This window comes from Moschus berezovskii, chromosome 2 (assembly GCF_049115385.1).
Source record: "Moschus berezovskii isolate FMDL1 chromosome 2, NW_MosBer_1.0, whole genome shotgun sequence".
In the NCBI taxonomy this organism is placed as follows: Eukaryota; Metazoa; Chordata; class Mammalia; order Artiodactyla; family Moschidae; genus Moschus; species Moschus berezovskii.
Window position 1 is genome coordinate 102,082,635 of NC_142461.1, and position 23,370 is coordinate 102,106,004.

The 23,370-nt window shown below is 39.1% G+C and overlaps 1 protein-coding gene across 5 annotated transcripts in view; it reads right to left on the bottom strand.

The window, feature by feature from the left end:
• Nucleotides 1–23,370, bottom strand: part of LOC129537730 (CD302 antigen) — a 126,787-nt gene that overhangs the window by 78,959 nt on the left and 24,458 nt on the right. For all 5 annotated transcript variants that reach the window (XM_055397455.2, XM_055397453.2, XM_088829630.1 and 2 more), the window contains exons 6-14: nt 22,243–22,383; nt 19,652–19,846; nt 18,554–18,711; nt 12,521–12,631; nt 11,634–11,722; nt 11,317–11,486; nt 9,078–9,277; nt 7,500–7,642; nt 582–663 (exon numbers count right to left, since the gene is read on the bottom strand). In XM_055397455.2, the coding sequence (XP_055253430.2) occupies nt 582–663; nt 7,500–7,642; nt 9,078–9,277; nt 11,317–11,486; nt 11,634–11,722; nt 12,521–12,631; nt 18,554–18,711; nt 19,652–19,846; nt 22,243–22,383 (1,289 nt within the window). The remainder of the gene's footprint in view (nt 1–581; nt 664–7,499; nt 7,643–9,077; nt 9,278–11,316; nt 11,487–11,633; nt 11,723–12,520; nt 12,632–18,553; nt 18,712–19,651; nt 19,847–22,242; nt 22,384–23,370) is intronic.

Genomic DNA, 23,370 nt, shown 5'->3' on the forward strand with positions numbered 1-23,370 from the left:
TGTGTTGAAATGCTAGTTATTTGATTAACTATTCTTGGATATGCTCCAATTAGAAAATGAAGTCAAGGAATTTTACATTTAGAAAGAAAACACAGTGATTTGACACAACAGCAATGTGGAGCAGATAGTCAATATTTGAGAATCATTCGTTTCTCTAAGTGTTAGCTAGAACCTCTCCTTAGGGTAATGTAACCATTTGAAATAAGATTTAAGGACTTTTTTAAGATTCTCCCAAATTGTTCCTTCAATAAATTTTTTTTTCTCATTATGAAAAAGGAAAAAATACAAAGAAAAAGAAAAAATCACTTTTACTATCCCCAAGTGACTGCTATATTTATACATCTATATTTTTATGCTTTGGGGCTACATATAGAGACTATATATATGGCTAATTTTTAAATAAAAATGAAATTAGTAACATCTTTTCCCCACTTTATATGTGTGAATCTATTTCCACTTCAATAAAGATACATCTACATAGTCTTCATGGTTGTATGACTTTATTAATTAACAACCAACTTACTTGTTACTGAAACAAATACTCTTTCCATATTATCCCACACAAGAAAGATTAAACTTACTGGTGTATGATCACTCCATTGCCAGGATCCTTGTAAATCGGGGCTCCTTTTATTTAAACCTATCCATAGCCAACGGGGGTCACTATGTAAAAAGGAAGTGTTAAGAAAAGATGAGCACAGCATTTGCGTTAAAATTTACATGTCTGAAGTGCTTCACACAGGCAAGTTTATTCAGAAAACCTTGTCACTAACTGAGAGACACAGTTTCAAGCTACATAAAGAAGTCTTCTGAAACGAAATTGAACCCTAACTATGGCTTAGCCACAAAAAAAGTACCATTCTTTTTAAAACTAAATTTTGTTATTTTCTTCATATGAAAGGCAAAAATTCTTCTGCTTTGAAGAACTTAAGAGTAAAAAAAAAAGAGTATATGATCATTTAAAAACTTTTACTGCAGAGCTTCATTATATTAGATAATGTTTTCAGATGCAAAACAATAGCAGGACTTCCTGGTGGTTCAGTGGTTAACACTCTGCACTTCCAATGCAGAGTGAGTGGTTTCCATTCCTGGTCAGGAACTAAGGACCCATATGCCATGGGGTAAGGCTAAAAATAAACAAACAAAAACAACACCAGTTTTTCCTTATAGCATTTTTCTATAACTATCAAATATCTTTTCTTTAAAGTGCAGAACAAACCACTTAGCTAACCTTTTATTAAATAAGATTAAAGAAAAATTAATTCTCAGTGCCCACTAAGTTAAAGTAAGACAAGCATTTAAGTATTTTCTAAACACCAAACTCCATGGGTTATACTAGAACAATACAATTAAGCAATCACTTAAGTGAATACATTTAACACTCATAACTATTATACTTTAATGTACAAATCATTGAGCTACGTGCAATGAAGATACAGAGATGTACGAGACATAATATCTACTCAAGTGGCAGATAAACTGGTCAGGGAAACAAGATGTATATGAACAGAGAAAGTATAAGGCCATGTTTGAAAAAGCATCATATGATAACAATTTGCATATATTTTAAGTAGTACAAAAATCTGAAAAAAGGAGAGGTCATTGTGAACTGTTTATAACGGAAACATTGTATAACATTAGTAGAACAAAAGACAGTCTTCAAAGAATAGCTAATGTCTCTTTTGAGTCATAATCTGAATGTTTACCACGTGTGTGTCAGTATTCAGATTGGCTGAGAGGAGAAACAATAGGCATTCCAAGGAAGAATGTACACAACATACAGAGACAGGGACATCCATTGTCAGGGATCCCTTTCCCTCAATTTAATGTATGCTCTAGCCAGGGAAATACTTTCAGTATAAACAGAAAAGAAATAACCATAAAACAATTTCTCCACCGCTAACTTTTCTTGAAAATACTCTCTAAAATGTAGTATATTTCTTAGGCCTTAATAAGTAGATCATTTTCCATGCATTTTGGGGGTGTGACACTGGTTACTTTCTGTATAATTTAACCTTTTGATTGTATATATCATGTACCATCAGTACATGAATGAAAATTATAGATGCAAAATAATGCATATATAAATATTAAATATAAATAGAACACATATTAGAAAAGGAGTAGAATCCAAATCCAAAATTAATCTCTATTTTCAAGCTCAGCAGAATATATGGATCATATACTGGGAAATATAATAAGTTTGCATTTAAAAATATTTGCTAGTGAATCCAAGGCAGAAACAAACTTAATTTTAACTTCTCATTTTTTAATAAAATAATTTTCTTCATTTATTTCCTCTGTTCAACATTTCCTCATATTTTAACATTAATAAGCACATTTTTCATCTTGCCAACCTCAAGCCTTTCAACTTACTGCAATGGAAAATGAGGACAGTCCCCTCTCAGTTTTTATTGTTATATTGTTTTCTTTCAAAATGAAAGATCACCAATTTGTAGAGTTAAGATAAATCAAGTGGAGATGATTAAGTCCAGTTTGAACTTAGCAGCTAAAAAATGCTTTTGCAGTTTGTGTCTTCAACTAATCAGAGATTTCTTATAGACTTAAAAATGTATCATACTTCTTGAGTGTTGGATTTCTAAATCACAAGGTCTAGATAGTTGCCAAATACATTATAATAAAAGACAGCTAAAATAAAGAGGTCAAGTTTGTTTCCTCATATTTCATTTCTTTCTAATCTTTGTAGATTATTTATTTGGGTGTGGAGAATTTATGCAGAATTTTGTGTTTCCCTAAAGTAAGCACTGGGCTTCTCTTGTGGCTCAGATGGTAAAGAATCTACCTGTAAAGCAGAGACCTGGGTTAGATCCCTGGGTTGGGAAGATCCCCTGGATCTGTGGGAATTGAGTGTGGGAATAGAGTGGGAATTGCAACCCACTCTAGTATTCTTGCCTGAAGAATTCCATAGACAGAGGAGCCTGGTGGGCTAGAGTCCATGGGGTCACAAAGAGTCGGACTTGACTGAACAGCTAACACACACACAAAGTAAGCATTAGATATTTTATCTTCTTTACACAATCAACAGTACAACCCGAAGATGATCAGAGATCATTTGCCATCTGCATTTACTTTATAGCGGTGGTCCCCAACATTTTTGCCACCAGTGACTGATTTCATGGAAGACAATTTTTCCTCAGACTGGGCGGTGGGGGTAGAGAGGTGGTTTGGGGATGATTCAAATGCATTACATTTACTGTATACTTTATTTCTATTATTATTACATCAGCTCCACCTCAGATCATCAGGCATTAGATCCCAGAGGTTTGGGACCACTGCTCTATAGGCAGCTCCCACAGAAAACTCTTTAGACGTCTGTCTCCAACATTTCCAGCCAGTCTGCTCTTAACTCCCCATCTTCCCTTTGAAACTTCTGCTTTCAATCCCATTTCTGCCTCCTCTGCTGCATCTCAGTGAGCAGTCTCCTAGACCGCAGTTTGCCTCATGGTCCAAAATTTCTGATCTTTACTACTTTCTGAGATTGAACTTCATTTCAACCCAGATCTTTATAGCTTTCAGCTTTCCTTTCAAGGGATTTATTAATGTGTTATAAATATGGAAAACAGTAGCTACTTGTGGGTTTTTTTTTTTTTTTTTTGGTGTGTTAAGAGGTGGAAAATATTTCCTCATTTGTAACCTATTTCTGCTTTGGCCTGATTTATTAGGCAGATAAAGAGAAGAAGAAAATTGGAAATCACATTAATCATTGCATACCTCTAATGTAGATTTTTTTTTAAATTGAGGGAAGAAATGGGTAACTGAGGAATTAAATCAAACTGAAAATTTCTCTCTATATATAAATTCTTCCACTCCAAGTACTAAGGCTATGAGGTGAAGACACTGCATGAAAGTTACTCTGGGTATCTGTGGTAAAATCTCTACTCTGAATCAAATTTCCTGCTTCATCTGGTTCCCAAGGAAAACAGTACCTGAGCAATAACTGCTAATAAACACAATTTGAAGAGGGTGCTTAGTCTGTAAAGCCTTAGATTTATATCCAAATCCATTCATGCCACTTCACTGGAGGTAGGGTACATAACAGCAACTGCTCTGCAAACAAAGCTTTCTTCCCTAATCCTACAGCTATTTTTGTTTTACAATGGCTTTCCCTGGTGGGCTGCTTGCTGTTAAGAGTTGCAAAGATCTTAGAGCCTCAATGATTTGGTGCGCCCTGAAGCCTTTTCACTGAAATACAAACAGAGATGTGGAACTCAGATTGTGAGAAGCAGAGCAGTAATCTGACTTCATTCCTTTGCAGGCAAAACACAATTTGGACAAAGGACATCTTGCTGAGACAGGTCAATCCCTGCAATAAAAAGCTAAAGGTGTTCAAGGAATAAGCTTTAGAATCACTTTCTGATATAAATGGGTTTGCTTCCTTCCTTTTCTTCAAGCCATGGTTACAATATTAAATAGGTTTTAGAATGTATTGCCTAGGTATAGCATGAACAAATGATCTCTCATTAACAGAACATGTATTAAGCAGACATTACGGTCTGTTTAATATGGCAGCGTATCAGAGGCTAGGCTGAATACAAATACAATATGGTCCCTATGACTGAAAAGATTATGGTGATCTGTTGTTTCTTTGTGCTTTCTGTTTTCTTTTTTAAACTTTTTATTTTATATTGAGGTATAGCTGACCAACAATGTTGTGACAGTTTCAGGTGAACCACAAAGGGACTCAGCCATACATATACATGTATTCGTTTTCCCCCAAACTCCCCTCCCAACCAGGCTGCCACATAACATGAGCAGCATCCCCTGTGCTGAACAGTAGTTAGTTATCCATTTTAAATATTACACTGGACTTTATGCTTTGTTATTTTACTCCTTTATAATTTGCTGTATGCCTTTTTAGCCATTAAATATTCGGTGGATAATATAGTCTTTACAGTTTTAAAAATATATAAAATATGTGTTTCTAAATATAATTTCCAGGTAAAATGAGGTATTTATTATGCTTTAATTTTTCAAAACCATTTTATCTCTTTACATCCCAGTTTATAAACAGTTATAAACTCTGGTATTAAACAGAGTAAATAATGGTTTTATTAAAATATTATTGTTTCTCTTTCCAAATTTAGAATAATTTATGATAATTTTTCAGTTACATAGATTGCATTATTTAGACTGGAGGTGTTTTTATGTTATGTATTCTTCCTCCTAATTCTTTAAAAACAAAATACCTATCCACGTGTTTTTGATTTTTATTCACCTCTCAACTGGAACATGTCTTTGAAATTTTTTTCAAGTACACTTAGTTGCTCAGTCGTGTCCGACTCTTGCGACCCCATAGACTAGCCCTCCAGGCTCCTCTGTCCATGGGATTCTCCAGGCAAGAATACCGGAGTGGGCTGCCATTTCCTGCTCCAGGGGATCTTCCCGACCCAGGGATCAAACCCACGTCTCCTGCATTGCAGTCAGACTCTTTACCGACTGAGCTACAAGGGAAGTCCTCATTTTTTCAAGTAGAGAGCATAAATAGTATCAATTACTATCTTCACAAATGAAAAAACCACTAAATTGGAAACTAAAGTCAACACAATCAAACATTTACTGCCTCAAAACTTTTTAGATCTCAATTTTTAAAATGCCTTCTTATATTTAATGTCCTAGAGAAGGCGGCGAATTGGATTTTTTTATGTTTTTGTACCTGTTTTACTTTTGCTGTGTTGTTTTTTTTTTTTGAGTCAAAATGATCAGGAAAGTATTCACTAAGATATATATCTTAGTGATTCATTTCCATAATTTTATCTGGTATACCTGAATACTAGATTTATAAATTTCAGTCTTCTTTTCAGTTCAGAGAGGGGGAAAAATAAATCATGAAGTAAAAGGCCCTCATACTCATGACTGCTCCAGAGCTTCAGAAAAAATTTCCTCCTATGATACCAACACTTGGCCCATATTTCTCCACATTATCCTTGAGGACATCAGGAAAACCATTCAGGAATCCTCCTTCTATATAACATCAAAATTACAGTGGCTTACTGACTCCATCTTTGTAACATCTCAGACTACTTCCTTTATTGTCCCAGCTTACTGCACATCTTCAATATAGTTTTCTACCAGAGGGGTTGCAATAGCTTTAGAATTAATTATTCTGCATCTACCCTATGTCTGTCTGTCTGTCTGTCTGTCTCTCTCAAGCACAAACTTTGTTTTTGTTTGAATGCTTTTTGCTTACTGACTTAAGATTAAACTCCTTCCCTAGCAAGAAAGGGGAGAAGGCAATGGCAAGCCACTCCCGTACTCTTGCCTAGAAACTCCCATGGATGGATGAGCCTGATAGGCTGCAGTCCGTGGGGTCGCTAAGGGTCGGACACGACTGAGCGACTTCACTTTCACTTTTCACTTTCACACACTGGAGAAGGAAATGGCAACCCACTCCAGTGTTCTTGCCTGGAGAATCCCAAGGACGGGGGAGCCTGGTGGGCTTCCGTCTATGGGGTCACACAGAGTCGGACACGACTGAAGTGACTTAGCAGCAGCAGCAGCAAGAAAGGACATTCCAATTTCATATACAAATTCCATTTTCTAGTGATGTTGTAGGCTCACTTTTCCTTGACCATATCTGCATACTCTAGTCTCAGTTCCTTTGCTTATGTTCTGTTTTCCCTGGCCCCTTCTCCCATCTTACCCTTCAAATAGTCCCTTTTTAAAAAACTAATTACACTTATTTATTTATTTTTGGCTGTGCAGGGTCTTCATTGCTACATGGGCTTTTCTCTAGTTGTGGTGAGCAGGGCTGGGGCTGCTCTCCAGTTGCAATGTGTGGGCTTCTCTTGCTGTGGAGCACAGGCTTCGGCAGTTGTGGCACATGGGCTCAGTAGTTGCAGCTCCTGGGTTCCAGAGCACTGGCTAAATAACTGTGGCACACAGGCTTAACTGCCCCTTGGAATGTGGGATTTTTCCAGGATCAGGGATCAAACCCGTGTCTCCTGCATTGACAGGTGGATTCTTTACCACTGGGCTACCACGAAAGCCCCTGCCTTACTTTCTAAGAACTATCCTTCTCCATAATATTTTCCGCAATTGTACCACCCAGAAACACTTCTTCCCTGCTCTAAATTCCCATGGCCTCATCCTTACCTATGTTCTAGAATTTCTACCATATTTTTCTTACCCCCCTGTTGGACTTTATTACAGTACACAAAGGGTGGTGACTGTCCCACTAGGCTCTGATCCCTCTTAGCATCTTGCACATAATGCTTGATGTTGAATGACTTAAAATACTGAATGATCCTTTAGATAATAAAACATGTCAATTCTGAATACCTGTCATTTAGTTGCTAAGCCATGTCCTACTCTTTCACAGATCCCACACACTGTAGCCCACCAGGCTCCTTTGTCTATGGGATTTCCCAGGCAAGAATACTGGAGTGGGTTGCCATTTCCTTCTCCAGGGGATTAGAGAATGTCAAATTTAGGATAGAATATCTCACTCCAAAAGATCAGAACTGCTGCCTGAACATTACCTGAACTGTTCTATTAAAAAGTGAAGAAACTCCTTTATTTCATCCATGTGACTGAAGCTAGGAAGGTGTCCTCCAAGTGCTTGGCAGAATCGCTCAGCTTCTTCCCAGTTTCTCTTTCTTACAATTCTTTCTCTATGAAATAGCTTAACAAAATATAATGTTAATTTGTTTTCTTGTATTATCATAAAGTATAACTTTAAAGCCGATCACAGTTGAATGTGTGGGTCTCTGAAACGGGTTCTTAGAAGTGTAGTAGACTCAGGTTAAGGCACAGACACTGTGACACAGACATGTCCTGCTCCAAGTGTCAACCGGAGGCCAGCACAGGCACAGTCACTGTCACAGGAGGGATAACCTTCCTGAGCCCGGCTGGGGAACTGCTCTGACGGGACACCATGTCCTCTTGCATTCCAAGCATCTTGAGATATAAAATGAAGGTTATAAAGAATACACATGCATGCTCTGGGAGTAGATTTCTGCAAAGAAATGCGCTAACGGCAAATTCTGAGCATAATACATTGAGACTTGTACAAGCACAGGGCTACTTTTGATGAAGAAGGATCAAAGGGCAGACTGTACTGGTGTGCGAACATTTACAGAAGATGGTAAAACCAAACTTGCCACTTTGGACTGTTCCTTTGGACTGTTCCTTTGTGATGACTGATTTTATGCCAAATGAACCACAGTCATTTCAAAAGTAGAAGAGAAGCAGATGACACAATGGTAGGCTGAATTACTGGTCCTGATGTTTCAGTCCCTGTGATATAGTTATACACTCTTGCCATCATGGCTTCCTGGTGGGTGAAGGATATGTCCCTGTGCCTTGATCTGGGGCTCAACCACATGACTTGCTGTGATCGATGAGACAGCAGTGAAGGTAAAGTGAGCAGAAGCCTAAAATATGCTTACCTGGGTTAGGCTTGCATGTCCAGCTCCAGTAATTCAGTATGAGAAGAACAAGTCCCTGCTAGCTGCTCCTCCTTTGGCCTGACACTAGTTTGAAGAGCAGCAGACCCCAACTGATAGCCTGGAGGCCAGCACAGCTGACCCATAGCTGAAAGCAGAGCTGACTACTAAAGCCCAAATTCAATCATTCAAACTCTATCTGACCCAGAGACGTGTGAAGATGAGACTAAGTGTTGTCATAGCCACTGAATTTTGAGATAGTATGAAATAATTTCTCTGTGGGGACAGTTGGCTGATACGCATTCTAAAACAAATCCTTTGACTTGCAGGAAGTGACAGAACTCTTCACTTGACAACAATAATTAGAGGGATATGAGAATCATAAGCAAAGTATCACCATGGCATTTAGCTCATCCAACTTTTCAAAACAAAAGAACCCTAGGAAAGAGCCATTCTGGTTCTGGCCCTGCTCCTTTGGGTAGTCCATGAGTGTACATGGAAACGGGTTATCTGACACAGAGGTCCACTAATACTCTGACAAGGACTCTGTGCTCCTAAACACTTGGGCAGGTGATGCATGTGTCTGCGGAGAAGCAGAGTTTATGCAAGGACATGGACTAGGATAGGAGAGGGATGACTTCACTGAGGGACTGAATGAGAATAGTACTTTACCTTATAACAAGAAAGACCTGAGGGGAAACTGTGCCAGCCTTCAGGACAGGGGTCTTCAGGCTTGGGGGCTGCTTTTTCGGGCTCAGAGCGTCCACTTATTTTCTTGCAAATTGAAAGTGCCCTGAAACTTCTGCAGTCTTTTACCTCCCATTTTCCAAGAGACTTTCCAGTAGCCATAGCCACACACCCTCCTGGAGAAGCTGGGGTTGAATGGAAAAGTTTAACTGACAGTTACATTAGAACATTTAAGTACAAACACGTTCTAGCGCCTACACTCCTCGTTTGATTCAAGATGGCAGAAGAGAATAGAAAAGAAAATGGAGGAAATAAATGTACTTTCACAATAATAATGACGACAGTAATACAGAGACATGCATACTACTTGCCGGGTACTGTTCTAAGAGGATTAAATGAATTGATCCTCACATAGAGAGGGCTCTACTGTCAGACTGAGGTACAGTGAGGATTAGCGATGTGTCCAAGGTCACATGTGAATAAATGGTTGACCAGGAACTGAAATCCAGGCAGTGTGTGTGTAGAGCTGAACCCTAAACCATTACGATGCTCTGTATAATCTAAATTGTTTGTATTCGCCTAACAACTTCCAACAGTTTTTGAGCAATTTCGTAAACCTCAAAACAAAACACTCCCAGATTCAAATCCACAGGAAGAGCTGGTTCAATAAAGGTAAAAGGAGGTGTGCGGTAATAATCATTTGTTTACTATTTATGTCAGCCAGAATTGTATTTACTCACTACAACATTAAAAGATAGTTTGTATTGTCAGATCCATCTCCAGATGAAAAATGAGTGACTTGCCCACAATCATAGTGAGTGGTGAAGTCAGAACTGGAATCCAAATTTGCTAACAAAATACCATACTCCCTTTCCCATGACTTCACACTGCTTAAAATGGGCAAAGGACAAGAAAAGCATACATTGCAAAGTAATGAGGATGACTTCCATTCCATCACACAGAGAAGCCATACAGCCTCATGTCTCACAACACAGGGACAGCAAGAAGAACAAGGAACTGGGGAAAATTGGGGAAAACAACACACCTGGGTGGGTGTGCTATCTTCCCCTAGTCTACCCTCTGCCACGACTTACCCAGTGCAGACCAAACTGGCTGAATCTGGGAGTGAAAAGATAAAGAAGACTTGAAGACAGTCTTTCTGACTACAGACTGAGAGAACAGCCATTATAGCTTACTTCCTTAACACCCTTTCAACCACTGAGGCTTATCCAGGAAGAATTTGACATTGCCTCTGAAATATCACAGTGTCTATAAAAGAAAGCATGTATTTTGTATATTAGAACATTCTAATTTAAGATGAAATTTAACCAGGATCAGCACCTGTATCCTCTATGTTCCGCAAGTAAAAAGATGACTTTGATATTATCAATACCACTCATATTTATATTGATGATCATGTATTACAAATTTTGTAGGCATTCTCTATCTCAAATATTGTTTTTAACTATACATTCACAAGCTCCAAGTTTTATGTTATAAAAATAGCCTTCATGATTCACTGTACAAAACATAAGAAAATATAAATAATTCAAAGGAAGAAAAGTCAACTGCTTCATAACTGCTCTTTTATACAAAGTCAAAATCCTCTAAAAAGCATTGGGTTAGAAATCAGATCAGGATTTTAGCAGTTCAATAACCAGGTCATCTTTGTCAAGTGAATCACCTTTCTAAGCTTCTGTTTCCTCAATTCTAAAATCCAAAGGGAATTCTGAGGCTCAAATATCCTGATTCTATGGCTCATTATGGTCAATGCTTTAGGCTAAAGAAGGATAAACTAACTTTCAGAATAAATAATTCATGGCTTCCTTAATTATTACCCTTTGAGAAGAAAAGAAATAAACTCAATTCAACTTTGGAGAAAGAAGAAGCAGAGAGGTGAAAATGTAAAGTGCTCACAATGATGAGACTTTCAGGTTGTCTGAGAGTTGTATGGAAAAGATGCTAAACTCACATTGACAGTTCTAGTTCTGTGCCATCAGATGGTGGTTTCTGAGAACCAAATTTTACAGCTTTTACTGGGTAATCCCTGAGGATTTCATAGGGGAGGCATCATCACTGCTTCTATTTATGGTTCCGTAGATAGACTCTAGTCCAAATGATCATCATCTCCTTCACATTTCAAAGGTAAGTGAAAAATAAATCTGGGAGGAAAGCTGTCTCTCACATCACTGTATTCTACAGCTTTAAAGGCTAAGGCACCTACCTGGCTCAAAAAAATTCCAATTGGAAAAGGTTACAGCCCGCTTTACTCCACCAACACTTGCCCAGCTATACTCTCCACTTGCATCTGTATCTCTCAGGCCAGTCCAGAAGTATTTTTCTGGAGACACGGTATGCTTTTTAATCATATCATTTAGGTATTCTTGCTCAAATCTATAAAATGAAAGTCAGATCAGTAGGTGTTTTTACAATGACAGAATTACTATATAAATTGAAGAAAAACTTTGTTTTTAAGGAAGATTATTTGGCAGAGGAGCCAGAGTTAAAAGCTCACGAGTACGTGTTTACTGATGGTCACACCTGCTAGTTATGGTAAGGTTGCAGTTGGTCCCAAAGGGGGCCTCATCCTTGTGAATCCTGTAACAGGTCTCTCCGTGTCTCTTCCAGCCCTAAATCAGAGGAAAAAGACCATCACACTGTCTTCGGGAACAGGTGACAAGCAAGGTTCTGCTACACAGGTTAACATCTTACAACTAATGGAAATTAAGGACACGGCCAGGGAAGTCATACACATGAGGAGGGTGGGATATAATTTCATGGACAGCCTCCATAAGCTTGTGATCCCGTGTCAGACGGAAGGTATGTCTTAATTTTCTTTACCCCCAATGTCTTTCTCGGGCTTCCCAGGTGGCGCTAGTGGTGAAAAACCTGCCTGCCAATGCCAGAGACATAAGAGATGTGGGTTCGATCCCTGGGTCGGGAAGATCCCCTGGTGGAAGGCATGGCAACCCACTCCAGTATTCTTGCCCAGAGAATCCTATGGACAGATGAACCTGGTGGGCTACACAGTCCATGAGGTCGTAAAGAGTCGAATACAACTGAAGTGACTTAGCGCAGCACAATGCCTAGCTCATTTTAAGAGCATAACAGTTGTTAGCTCAATTATTTTTGAACAAGAATAATATGAGTAGAAGTAAAAAAAATCAGCATTGAGAAGAATAATCACATATATTCTTATAGAAATTCACAAATAGGTAATTCTTTTTCCTATAACTCTTTTTTTTTTCTTCTTCTGTAGGAATGCTGATATACTGTGATTCACTGCCTTCTGGCTTGGTCTAATGTAAATGAACAGAAGCCAGTAATTTCTTCTGTTTTCCAAGTTTAAACTGTTTAAGTTCAGTTACCACTTCTAACCAAAAAGGTGTAATATTGTCTAGAAAACTTTACACACGCATTATACATACCTCATCTGGAGGACACATCTTATCAGATCTTGTGTCATTCAATTTTTCTCCCTTTTTCTTACACACATATTTAAGTTTCTCTTCACATGATTGGACCTTCCACTGACCGAGCTTTTAAAAAACAGAAAATCATTTCTTTCACAAGAGAAATTATTTTCCATATATTTAGAATTGGACTCATTTTAAAGCAAGATAATTTCTTCTTACAACTATCAGGGAGGATGAGGGGGAGGAGGGAAAGGAGGAAAGGGAGGCAGAGAGAATGAATATAACTGAGCAATTAAACCTGAGAACACACTCCTAGAAAATGCTACCCAACAAGACTGGAAGCCTGTTACTTTAGCATCACCTCAAGGTCACAATGGGGATGAAGTTCACTTTCTTATAAGTGTAACAATAAAAACTATTAAAGGGCACTTATACAGAAGTTGAAGAGAGAAGAACCCAGCCCACAAAGAGTTGCAAGTGTTCTAGTCTCCTTCCATAGGACACGGCTAAAGTTTGTCCGTGGGTTAATACCTTTGGGGCAGGTCACTTAACCTCCCTGTCTCAGTTTCCTCACATGTAAGATGATGGTGATCAGAATAACTGCTTTTAACTCTAGAAGAAATGAAGGGATGGAGCAAAGCAAAACCAATACCCAGTTGTGGATGTGACCGGTGATAGAAGCAAGGTCCGGTGCTGTAAAGAGCAATATTGCATAGGAACCTGGAATGTTAGGTCCATGAATCAAGGCAAATTGGAAGTGGTCAAACAGGAGATGGCAAGAGTGAACATAGACATTCTAGGAATCAGTGAATTAAAATGGACTGGAATGGGTGAATTCAACTCAGATGACCATTATATCTACAACTGTGGGCAGGAATCCCTTAGAAGAAATGGAGTAGCCATCATGGTCAACAAAAGAGTCCGAAATGCAGTACATGGATGCAATCTTAAAAACGACAGAATGATTTCTGTTCGTTTCCAAGGCAAACCATTCAATATTACAGTAATCCAAGTCTATGCCCCAACCAGTAATGCTGAAGAAGCCGAAGTTGAATGGTTCTATGAAGGCCTACAAGACCTTTTAGAACTAACACCCAAAAAAGATGTCCTTTTCATCATAGGAGACTGGAATGCAAAAGTAGGAAGTCAAGAAACACCTGGAGTAACAGGCAAATTTGGTCTTGGAGCACGGAATGAAGCAGGGCAAAGGCTCATAGAGTTTTGTCAAGAGAAAGCACTAGTCATAGCAAACACCCTCTTCCAGCAACACAAGAGAAGACTCTACACATGGACATCACCAGATGGTCAACACCGAAATCAGATTGATTATATTCTTTGCAGCCAAAGATGGAGAAGCTGTATACAGTTAGCAAAAACAAGGCCAGGAGCTGACTGTGGCTCAGATCATGAACTCCTTATTGCCAAATTCAGACTTAAATTGAAGAAAGTAGGGAAAACCACTAGACCATTCAGATATGACCTAAATCAAATCCCTTATGACTATACAGTGGAAGTGAGAAATAGATTTAAGGGACTAGATCTCATTGATAGAGTGCCTGATGAACTATGGACGGAGGTTCGTGAGATTGTACAGGAGACAGGGATCAAGACCATCCCCATGGAAAAGAAATGCAAAAAAGCAAAATGGCTGTCTGAGGAGGCCTTACAAATAGCTGTGAAAAGAAGAGAAGTGAAAAGCAAAGGAGAAAAGGAAAGATATAAGCATCTAAATGCAGAGTTCCAAAGAATAGCAAGGAGAGATAAGAAAGCCTTCCTCAGCGATCAATGCAAAGAAGTAGAGGAAAACAACAGAATAGGAAAAACAAGAGATCTCTTCAAGAAAATTAGAGATTCCAAGGGAACATTTCATGCAAAGATGGGCTCAATAAAGGACAGAAATGGTATGGACCTAACAGAAGCAGAAGATATTAAGAAGAGGTGGCAAGAATACACAGAAGAACTGTACAAAAAAGATCTTCACGACCAAGATAGTCATGATAACGTGATCACTGACCTAGAGCCAGACATCTTGGAATGTGAAGTCAAGTGGGCCTTAGAAAGCATCACTACGAACAAAGCTAGTGGAGGTGATGGAATTCCAGTTGAGCTATTTCAAATCCTGAAAGATGATGATGTGAAAGTGCTGCACTCAATATGCCAGTAAATTTGGAAAACTCAGCAGTGGCCACAGGACTGGAAAAGGTCAGTCTTCATTCCAATCCCAAAGAAAGGCAATGCCAAAGAATGCTCAAACTACTGCACAGTTGCACTCATCTCACACACTAGTAAAGTCATGCTCAAAATTCTCCAAGCCAGGCTTCAGCAATATGTGAACCATGAACTCCCAGATGTTCAAGCAGGTTTTAGAAAGGGCAGAGGCACCAGAGATCAAATTGCCAACATCCGCTGGATCATGGAGAAAGCAAGAGAGTTCCAGAAAAACATCTATTTCTGCTTCATTGACTATGCCAAAGCCTTTGACTGTGTGGATCCCAATAAACTGTGGAACATTCTGAAAGAGATGGGAATACCAGACCACCTGACCTGCCTCTTGGTCTGGTTCCAAATAGGAAAAGGAGTGTGTCAAGGCTGTATATTGTCACCTTGCTTATTTAACTTATATGCAGAGTACATCATGAGGAACACTGGGCTGGAAGAAGCACAAGCTGGAATCAAGACTGCTGGGAGAAATATCAATAACCTCAGATATGCAGATGACACCACCCTTATGGCAGACAGTGAAGAAGAATTAAAGGGCCTCTTGATGAAAGTGAAAGAGGAGAGTGAAAAAGTTGGCTTGAAGCTCAACATTCAGAAAACAAAGATCATGGCATCTGGTCCCATCACGTCATGGGAAATAGATGGAAAAACAGTGGAAACAGTGTCAGACTTCATTTTTGGGGGCTCCAAAATCACTGCAGATGCTGATTGCAGCCATGAAATTAAAAGACGCTTACTCCTTGGAAGGAAAGTTATGACCAACCTTGATAGCATATTAAAAAGCAGAGACATTACTTTGCCAACAAAGGTCCGTCTAGTCAAGGCTATGGTTTTTCCCGTGGTCATATATGGATGTGAGAGTTGGACTATGAAGAAAGCTGATCGCTGAAGAATTGATGCTTTTGAACTGTGGTGTTGGAGAAGACTCTTGAGAGTCCCTTGTACTGCAAGGAGATCCAACCAGTCCATTCTAAAGGAGATCAATCCTGGGTGTTCATTGGAAGGACTGATGCTAAAACTGAAACTGCAATACTTTGGCCACCTCATGCGACGAGTTGACTCACTGGAAAAGACTCTGATGCTGGGAAAGGTTGGGGGTGGGAGGAGAAGGGGACGACAGAGAATGAGATGGCTGGATGGCATCACCGACTCTGGGGACATGAGTTTGAGTTAACTCCTGGAGTTAGTGATAGACAGGGAGTCCTGGTGTGCTGTAATTCATGGGGTCGCAGAGAGTCGGACACAACTGAGGGACTGAACTGAACTGAACTGAAGAATTTTAGAATCAAAATTTTCTTCCAACTCTACTTCAGTCCAGATGTCAAAGTTCTCTCATTCAAATATGCTACTTAACATTTATTTTCTTGAGTCACTATGCTTTCTTTGAATGAAATTTTAGAAAGTCAGTTGTGATACGGGTCAGTTTTGAACACCGAAAGCCATCTAGATAAGCCATCAGTTCACAGAGGCTTGTGGGACCTCATTCCAACCTTTGATACTCTTTTAAAGATATCCTGTGTATCCTTTTAAATACAGCATTAAATGCGACACCCTTCTAAATTCAGCCTTACATCTTTCTGAAAACATCTTTTAAGATGATGTTGTGGAAGTGTTGCACTCAGTATGCCAGCAAATCTGGAAAACTCAGCCTTGGCCACAGGACTGGAAAAAGTCAGTCTTCATCCCAATCCCAAAGAAATGCAATGCCAAAGAATGTTCAAACTACTGCACAATTGTACTTATCTCACACACTAGTAAAGTAATGCTCAAAATTCTCCAAGCCAAGGCTTCAACAGTATGTGAACCGTGAACTTCCAGATATTCAAGCTGGATTTAGAAAAGGCAGAGGAACCAGAGATCAAATTGCCAACATCTGTTCGATTATTGGAAAAGCAAGAGAGTTTCAGAAAAACATCTACTTCTGCTTCATTGACTATGCCAAAGCCTTTGACTGTGTGGATCACAATAACCTGTGGAAAATTCTTCAAGAGATGGGAATACCAGATCACCTGACCTGTCTCCTGAGAAATCTGTATGCAGGTCAGGAAGCAACAGTTAGAACTGGACATGGAACAACAGACTGGTTCCAAATCGGGAAAGGAGTACATCAAGGCTGTATATTATCACCTGCTTAACTTATATGCAGAGTACATCATGCGAAATGATGGACTGGATGAAGCACAAGCTGGAATCAAGATTGCTAGGAGAAATATCAATAACCTCAGATACGCATATGACACCACACTTGTGGCAGGAAGCAAAGAAGAAATAGAGTCTCTTAATGAAAGTGAAACAGGAGAGTGAAAAATTTGGCCTAAAACTCAACATTCAGAAAACTAATATCATGGCATCTGGTCTCATCACTTCATGGCAAATAAATGGGGAAACAATGGAAATAGTGAGAAACTTTATTTTGGGGGGCTCCAAAATTGCTGCAAATGGTGACTGTAGACATGAAATTAAAAGATGCTTGCTCCTTGGAAGAAAGCTATGACCACCTAAACAGCATATTAAAAAGCAGAGACTTACTTTGCCAACAAAGGTCCGTCTAGTCAAAGCTATGGTTTTTCCAGTAGTCATGAATGGATGTGAGAGTTGGACTATAAAGAAAGCTGAGCAGTGAAGAATTGATGCTTTTGAACTGTGGTGTTGGAGAAGACTCTTGAGAGTCCCTTGGACTGCAAGGAGATCCAACCAGTCCATCCTAAAGGAAATCAATCCTGAATGTTCATTGGAAGGACTGATGCTGAAGCTGACACTCCAATACTTTGGCCTCCTGATGCGAAGAACTGACTCATTGGAAAAGACCTTGATGCTGGGAAAGATTGAAGGCAGGAGGAGACGGGGATGACAGAGGATGAGATGGTTGGATGGCATCACTGATGCGATGGACATGAGTTTGAGTAGGTTCTGGGAGTTGGTGATGGATAGGGAAGCCTGGCATGCTGCAATCCATGGTGTCGCAGAGTCGGATACGACTGAGCGACTGAACTGAACTGAAAAACATCTTTTCTAGTGAAACACTTCTAAACAGCCCTACAATTTATTGCTTCCACTTAGGTTTCTCTAGAAGTTTTGGTGATACAATCAGCCTCCTAAACAGGAGTTCACAGGAAAGTGCTACAAACAAAAATATAGACACTTGTGTCCCTTTGGCTCAAGATTCCTTATCCTGTACATGAGAGAGGGTGCTCAGGGCTGGTGCACTGGGATGACCCTGAGGGATGGGATGGGGAGGGATGGTGGGAGGGGGTTCAGTATGGGGAACACATGTATACAGATGGCTGATTCATGTGAATGTATGGCAAAAACCACCACAATATTGTAAAGTAATTAGCCTCCAGTTAAAATAAATATAAAAAAAGATTGCTTATCCTGGACTCTTAACTGAAGCATGCTCAATAAGCATTCACTAATTCTATAGCACTAAGATGTTTATTGGGCCTTCTCAAAGTGGGACTAATATAACACTGAACCTGAACACGAGACAATGGGATTTTCCAGGTTACATTGTGGATACCTGCTAAATATTACTGAGAGAAAGCAACTTCTCAGAAACCATTTGGCGCAAGAATCTCAGCTCCAAAGAGATTCTCTTGATCTCTTTCACACCAGGGCAGATGCTCTCAGACAGGAATTGGATTGCTTCTTTAGTAATTGCTTTATTTACCTTTTCTCAGCAGTTACTAGAAAGATAATCTACAGTATGATTACCTTTTATTTTCTTTCCTAGCTTAAATATAAATATGCCAATGAAAGTCACCTTATTATAAGATTATCAGGTATAACAGTAAGGATATAAATAAATCCAAGGAGGTTTCCTACCTTTCCTAAATAGGAAACGCAGTTGGGAGTCTTATTATAGGGAACATGTGGCTCATTCTCATCCCAGTAAGTTAGAGTAACTTCAGTACCATCTGACCACTGAAATAGGGCTGGTGTATTTATATTCCTGAGGCCTGTCCACACTTCCTCTTCGGCATCTGAAAGAAAAATGTTTTGTTTGGTTACTCAGTCACATACTTCGACATGGAAACTACCGCTGATTTTTACATTCTGATAAGGGGTGTTAGCAGCCTTGATGGTATTCCTTTTTCTTTCAATTCAGAAGAGTGATATTCTTAATTAGCTTGTAAAAATGGTGATATGTTAGGCTGGCCTGATGACAAGAGCTTTTCAGGTCACTTATGCAGTCAGGGTGCATAGGCAGAACAGCTAGCTACGATCTGTAGGCTGGGTGTTCCTGAAACCTGGTTGAGATAAACCTCACTTTACGAGAAATAATGAAATTCTACTAACACAGTCATAGATATTTCAGTTAGAACAAGAATATTGTTCATCACTGAATGACTGCACTGCTTTGCCAGGTAAAACAACTCGCGCCACGCTGACACAGAATATAGGTATTTGAAAGTGAAAGTTAAGTCGCTTGGTTTTGGAATTACTATGGGTGAATCATAGGAGGAGATCTTAATACTGGCTCTCTGGTGTTTTGTTCATTTTTTAGCTTCCAAATAATTATAAAAGTGAAGTAATCATCACTTAAGTGTCAGGAGGAATTTAAATAGCATTTAGCTTATGAGAAGAGGGAAATTATTCAGTCAATGGTTGGACTGTCAGGTTGGTAGCCGCTTGCTACATGCAGCTATTTAAAGTCGTAAATCATTTAAAATGAAATGAAAGCAAAAATTCAATTCTTCAGTTACTCTGGCTACATCTCTAGGGTCAAAAGCCACAAGTGGCTGGTGGTTATTGAATGACAGCACAGATTTTCTGGTGGTTCTGTCACAGCAGAAAATTCTATTGGATAATGCTGATGTACGGGATCAAACTATAAGCTTTTCATTGTCTCTAAGAGTCTGAAAACAGGGATACTCTAAAATGTTTTAGACCTCTTTTCAAGAGGATATCTTAAAAACTTACCCCCATTATGAAGTTTTGTGACAACTACCTCCACATCTGCTAAAGAATGAATGCTGATGAGGTCACTGTTGAAGGTTTGGCATGTCGTATGCGCCTTATCCCAGGAATCACTTTCATTGACCAGCAGATAGCAAAAGCCATCATTTGGCACCCAGTCTGCAGCATCACAGTGGGTATCTGAGTATGTCCACACATCTGGAGGAAAAGAAGCTATTTATATTCCAGTAAAGATACATCTATTTTGAATCAATGACATTGCAAATTCTTCTTTTCTGAATCATAAGGCTTCTAGAAAACTGAAGAACAGGATTTTAGATGGTACAGCGACATGAATTTACGCAGTGCACAGCATTATAAGAGTGACTGCAGGGATTCAGACAATAATGTGACTTTAGACTGATACAAATTTGCTACATGGCTGGCTATAGACTATTTATAGAGGGATTTCCCTGAGTCCTAGTAGACTGAAGAAAAGTGTGGGGTAAGTCAGTAGTTGACAAATCTCTTCCTGGGTATGGGATTTGTGATGTTCCCCTCCAGTCTTTGCCTTTGAGAGATTATAAAGTTAAGCTTCCTTTTCACGTATGGTCAGTTCAGCGAGGGAATGTACATTCGTGCTCATGGCTGAACAAACAAGCAAAGATTTAAGGAACATAATAAGACATTTATTCACTTCACATCCAAGAAATGGCATCAGTGGAGGGAAAGGGCAAAGAACATCTCTGGACCTCTTCTTTTCTGCCCTCTACTAGTCCTACAGGCCTCATGGAATGAGGGATTCTTTGTTTTGACTATAATAAAATTTAATCAAGTGATGGTCAAAAGATTAGAGAAAAAGAGCGAGGTATAAACCATAAAGAATATGTCTACCCCTCTTATCAGAACTAAAAAGTAGTTCAGCTATTCAGGCTTCACAGATTTGGACCGTTTGGAATGTCTGTTGTAAGAAAACACATCTTAAAAATGTGGACAATGTGTTTTTTACTAAAGGATAAAATCAGGTTCAGCTTCTCACACTTGTAAAATAACTCAATTAACTTAAAGGTTCTGAAATAGCACTTATTATATTTTACAATTAAAATAAAGGAACAGAGGGAAAAACACTCACAATTAAACTTAAAATAATTATTTTCATATTATAGTCTTTGTCTCTATGAATACATATTTTTACAAGATTAAAATGACAAGTAAGCATATGCTTTTGTTCTGCTCTTTGTATTTTCCTACTGGCAGTTATTTTAATAAATGCATTTGTTCGATCATGTGGAAACATCATGATTTACTTAATAATTGCTATTAAAGGATATTTATTTGATCTATAATCAGTCACCCAGGTTTATTTTCATTTGTGCTGTCTTCTGCTATGCCTTTTGTTGTATGGACTAAATTTGGTTTGAATCAACTTGGAAGATGACTGTTCATTTTCCCCTATTATTTTTTAATCTTAAAAGACCAGCTTTATGCTCCTATTTGGATGATAAGAAATTTTATCCTTTATTCTCTTCCCTCAACATTCTTTAAAGCACAAGACAATTTAAAACCTCTTCTCCCAGTTTTAAGTACTCAATGAGGATTTACTCAAATACCGGGTACACGGTGGGCCCCAAGCAAGACAATAAGGATATTTCTCTCCTCCATTCTTTTGAACACTTCTCAAACTTTTCTGGACCTTGAAAGTTTCAGCTGTTCTGTGTCTCTCTTACTCCCAAACTCCCTGGGAAAAAACACCTCTGCACACATATTTTACCCATCTACACTTCTCCTTTCTACCTCATTTGTCAGAATCAGCCTGGTAAAGCAGAGAGGTGGGTGGGCATTGTGGGGCAATTCCTATGTCCATCATTTTTCACTCCCTATAGGGGCAGGTCATATGAAAGACCTCAGCTTAGAGTGTGGCTCTCAAACTTAAGAGTGTATCAGAATCACCTGGAAGGCTTTTTTTCTTTTCTCAAAGCAACTTTTTTTTTTAATCCAGAGTCTTAAAAAAAAAAATCATGTATTTGGTTGTGGCAGGTCTTAGTTGCAGCACGTGGGGTCTTCCTTGGGTAATGCGGGATCTTTTCTCGGAGCGCACAGACTCTCCAGTTGTGGTGTGTGGGGTTCGCTGCTCCATGGCATGTGTGATCTCAGTTCCCCAACCAGGGATCAAAACTGTGTCTCCCGCATTGGGAAGCAGATTCTTAACCACCCGACCACCAGGGAAGCCCCTGGAAGCACAGGTCGGGGGTCCCCATCCTCAGAGTATCTCATTTAGTAAATATGGGGAACGTCCTAAGAATCTGCACTTCTAACAGGTACAGGTGAAGCTGATGCTCTTGGTCTGGGGAACCACTGCTCCAGAGAAAGAACAGCCACCTGTGAAGAGAACTATATTTCCAATCTAGAATATCTCTGCCTTCTTATGGGCATACAGCAAACTAAAGCTTTATTCATGTATAGTTTATAATCTCTAACCACAGGATCAATATCAAATACCTTCCTGCATTGGCAGTATCAGGTGAAGGAAAGGGGGAAACAGGTATCTGAAATGGATTTGCTTGACTTCACAAGACTAATTTTGAGACCTTTGTCAGAGGAAGTGAGAAAGGTACCTGTCAACTCCACTGTGCTATTTAACAGTTTCTCACAGACGTAGGGCAGTCGAGCCTCGCAGGAAAAACTCTGCCACAGACCCGAATCAGCATCCATTCTTGCACAGCTTGATCCACCAATGGTAGGTATCATCAGCACATCTGAAATAGCAAGATTTTCAGAGTTAAAAGAAGAAGGTTAGGGCAAGGGTGGTGGTTAGAAAAAATAATTTGTATTCTTAACTTTATTTATTGGAACTCACGAAATAGTTAAAACTTTTAACTACATTGAGATGTATAAGCTGCAATGGACAATCACGTGTTTAACTACGTCTTCTTAAATATAGGACACAGGAGTGGAAATACTCTGATATGTTGTAGTTAATTTAAAAAACAAAACCAAAAACCAAACCTCTGCCCCTTACCAATTTGCCTGTCTTATCTGTGGTCAGTAGTTCTTAATTTGCTACCCTACCCAATAAAAATGCTAATTTATGATTCTGCTATGCCTTTAAGGCTTTAAGATTAAATTATCTTTAAAGATTCTACTTACTGAGATAATAGACAATTTATTTACTAAGAAAATTTTATTAACTGAAATGCCAGTGTATTGGTATTTTATTGCACTTATCTAGTTTTTATTATATGTATGTAGAATACTTTGGCGGAGAAGGCAATGGCAAGCCACTCCAGTACTATTGCCTAGAAAATCCCATGGATGGAGGAGCCTGGTAGGCTGCAGTCCGTGGGGTCGCTAAGGGTCGGACACGACTGAGCGACTTCACTTTCCCTTTTCACTTTCACACATTGGAGAAGGAAATGGCAACCCACTCCAGTGTTCTTGCCTGGAGAATCCCAGGGACGGGGGAGCCTGGTGGGCTTCCGTCTATGGGGTCACACAGAGTCGGACACGACTGAAGTGACTTAGCAGCAGCAGAATACTTTGGTGGTGAAGTTAGTGCTAACTTTTACTTCTACATTTATCAGAAGCCTATGATTTTATTTTAAAAAGATATCTAAACCTTTTTTTGGGGATGGGGAAGACCTTTTGACTAAATAGGGATTTGTTTTATTCACTATAAAATTTTCTTAAGGATATTTATTTGTGTATGAAAATATAACCACTATGTTGTCAGTACTTGGGTGCTG